A 3,209-nucleotide genomic window follows, 5' to 3' on the forward strand; every position below is an offset into this window, starting at 1 on the left:
TAAATTATTACTGCTTCTACATCTAATACATACTTTCTCCATTGATGCTGATATTTGCATGCAGCAAATACTGTTTATACTTATTGATCGATTTACCTGAGATTTTAACAGAAAAAAGTTAACTACCTTTTTGTGGAGGCCTGTTTAAAAAATGTTGAACGCAAGGTGCCTTTAAGTGAGACTGGTTTACATGGGCTACCTTTGTAAGACACAAGTCCAACTAGAAATCCCTGTTAATTATTAACCCCCTATGTATTATCTAGATACCTGACACTGCAGATTGAGAACAGAGAGTGTTTGTCTCTCAAGTTAAGCCTACACACTGACAAAAAAATGTAGTTATCAAGGGATTAAAAATCTTAAACTTTTTCTTTGATATTTAGTAAAGAGAGTGGGGTATCTCCTGTTTTGGCTGGCATATGTACAGTCCAAGCAATTGGCGTAAACCTCATTTGGGATTCCTGCTTGTTTGAGCATGGCGGAGATTGGAGTTCACAGAATCCTCGTTTTGGTTATTTCTCTGACAAAGTGTCTGGAAGGCACAAAACTGCTGGCCAACTTTAAAAAATGTGCTGACGTGGAATGTGAAAGTAAGTTTTCTTTTCTTTTTTTTCCTTCTCTTCCTCTTAAACTGAGGCTCTGAAATGACATAAAATGTCATTGTAGACATAAAAGAAATCATTAATATCATTGAAAAATATTTTCAATTATAAAGCAGAGTTCAGTGAAAAAAAGAAATGCTGGAGCAAAGCATTTTGTGGTAGCTTTTATTGTAAATATACAAATGGGCAAAAATCAACCATTTATATAAATATATCAGAAAATTTGAAGATATTAATCCAGACCTCAAAAACAAACTAATGAGCATTTTTACTATTTTTTAGGATAAATATAATTTATTTACATTTAAAAAGATATCAAGCCATTTGTTGGATAGTTCTTTTTTTCTTCTCATGTTTTTAAAATATTTATCTTTATTATTGAAAGTATTACAGATGTCCCCCCTTCCCCCGCATGATGGATAGTTCTTGATTTATGAAGTTCTTATGGTTTTTAGTTTATATTTACAATCAGAATTTTCTGATTTTCATGAGTTTTATAAAAATGTTATTTCAGATCATTAGGATTAATTGTCTAAACTTTATCAAATAATAATTTGTGTTTGCTTATGTAAAAATACTGAAATCAGTATTAGAGTATATAATTTTACTTATATCCTTGAATATTAAGCATCCTCCATCTTCTACAAAGATAAATTAATCTTAGTTTACTGCGTAAGAGTCCCATTTATTCTTTGTTATTAGCATTCTGGTGCAAAATAAATTCCAGACAATAAAATGGTGATGTAGTTAAAAAAAAAAAAAGGAATTCCATCCCAATATCATAATTGCTTTTCGTAAGTTCTATCTCTCCAGTATGTGAGAATTATTTCTGATTTGTAATATATAAATTAAAAATGGGAAATATTATTGGTGTAAACAGATATTTTATAAGTAAATTTGTTTATGAATAAACATTTTCCTTAACCATTTGGATATGTACTTTAATATATGGAGAAGGTTTACTAGATGATATTTTATAATAGTAATAATCTTTCTTTCCCTTTTTACAACCTCAGTTTCCTTTGGGGGCAGACACAGAACCTGGAATGGGAACATTCAAATTCATAGTAATTTATAGTGTTATTTTACTTTAATTGCATAGCTTAATTAAAATTTTTTACATGTTAGTATACTTAGAATAGTTAATTTGGTAATATACATTATGTGTAAAATCTAGTATATATGATTATGATCATTCAGTTATTGAGGGCATATTATGTGCTGGGTCTGGTTGGGGGGTTGTATCTAAGAGGAATAAAATTAAATATAAGGTAAGTTTCTTAAGGTCCAGCAATTTTCATTCTACTGAATAGTGACAAGAAAGTAAATACTAATACCATATAAGGATAGTAAGTAATATTGAAGTTCAGAGAAGGGCAGAGTAAGCTAGGTAGGTTAAGGATGTGTCATAGAGGAAGTAGATATGAGTTCATCGTGAAGAAAAACTGAAAGGTTTCTAGGCTTAGGAAATAGAGGAAAGAGAAGCTCAGGATATGGCAGGTGGTTGTTACAGTGAAAGAACCTCCCTGCAAATCTCGTTCCACCATTTATCACCTGTGAGGCCAATTCTCTGATTCTTAAGTTTCATTTATTATACCTTATAGGTCTGTTTTGTGGATTTAACAAAATAAATATTTTAAAGAACTCATCAAAATGCCTTGAATATATAGGTACCAGGAAAAACACTATCTTTCCTTTCCCTATTCACTGGAGAAAGATGATGACACATTCCAGGGACAATGGACACCTTAGACTGACTGTAAAGCACTAAGAGAAAGTCATTATACATAAGGAAGGAAGACCAGGTTGTGGACAGCCTTTGATACTGAGCCAAAGAGTTTTGAATTGATTCTTTGTGCAGTAGGAAGTCTATAGGTTTTGAGGCCATAAATGGTAAGAAGAAATTAGCATTTGGAAATACCCAGGATGGACGGGAGGAGGGCAAGATGGGAGGGAGAAATAACATTTTAATTTAAATTGTGTGTTTTTCTTGTCTATATAGCTCTAATAAGCAGAGTTTTAGCCATGAGAGATTACAGAGGACCTGACTGCCTATACCTGAACTTCACCAAGGGAGAAGAAATATCTGTTTATGTTAAACTTGCAGGAGAAAGGGAAGATTTGTGGGCAGGAAGTGTAAGTATCTAATCTTAAAAATTGAATGAAGAATAAATGGCCAGCTTACACAAGGATGCCTGCCTTTCATCTCTAAAGGAAATATATATATATACTAGAAGCCCAGTGCACAAAAATTTGTGCACGGGTCGGGGGGTGGTTCCTCAGCCCAACCTGTGCCCTCTCACAGTCTGGGACCCCTCGGGAGATAACCACCTGCTGGCTTAGGCCTGCTCCCCTGGTGGCAGATGGCACACCCAATCCCGTGGGGTCTGCCCCGTCTCCCCTGGTCACAGATGGCAGGCCCGGATCCCGCGCTGGGTCTGCGGCTGCTCAGATCGTGCTGCCGCCTGCCCCGCCTGCCCCACCTGCAGTATGCCAATTAGCCACCATCTCTGTTGGTGGTTCATTTGCATATAACACTGATTAGCCAATGGGAGGCGTAGCGAAGGTACAGTCAATTACCATGTTTGTCTATTATTAGATAGGATA

General features: G+C 35.1%; 1 protein-coding gene across 4 annotated transcripts in view; it reads left to right on the top strand.

Annotated features, from left to right (window-relative positions):
- Positions 1 to 274: 274 nt before the first annotated feature.
- Positions 275 to 3,209, top strand: part of CTAGE5 (CTAGE family, member 5) — a 126,545-nt gene continuing 123,610 nt past the window's right edge. For all 4 annotated transcript variants that reach the window (XM_014547540.1, XM_014547541.1, XM_014547542.1 and 1 more), the window contains exons 1-2: positions 275 to 590; positions 2,605 to 2,738. In XM_014547540.1, coding sequence (XP_014403026.1) covers positions 476 to 590; positions 2,605 to 2,738 — 249 coding nt within the window. In that variant the 5' untranslated portion in view covers positions 275 to 475. The remainder of the gene's footprint in view (positions 591 to 2,604; positions 2,739 to 3,209) is intronic.

The sequence above is a fragment of the Myotis brandtii genome, unplaced genomic scaffold, assembly GCF_000412655.1.
Source record: "Myotis brandtii unplaced genomic scaffold, ASM41265v1 scaffold479, whole genome shotgun sequence".
Classification (NCBI taxonomy): domain Eukaryota; kingdom Metazoa; phylum Chordata; class Mammalia; order Chiroptera; family Vespertilionidae; genus Myotis; species Myotis brandtii.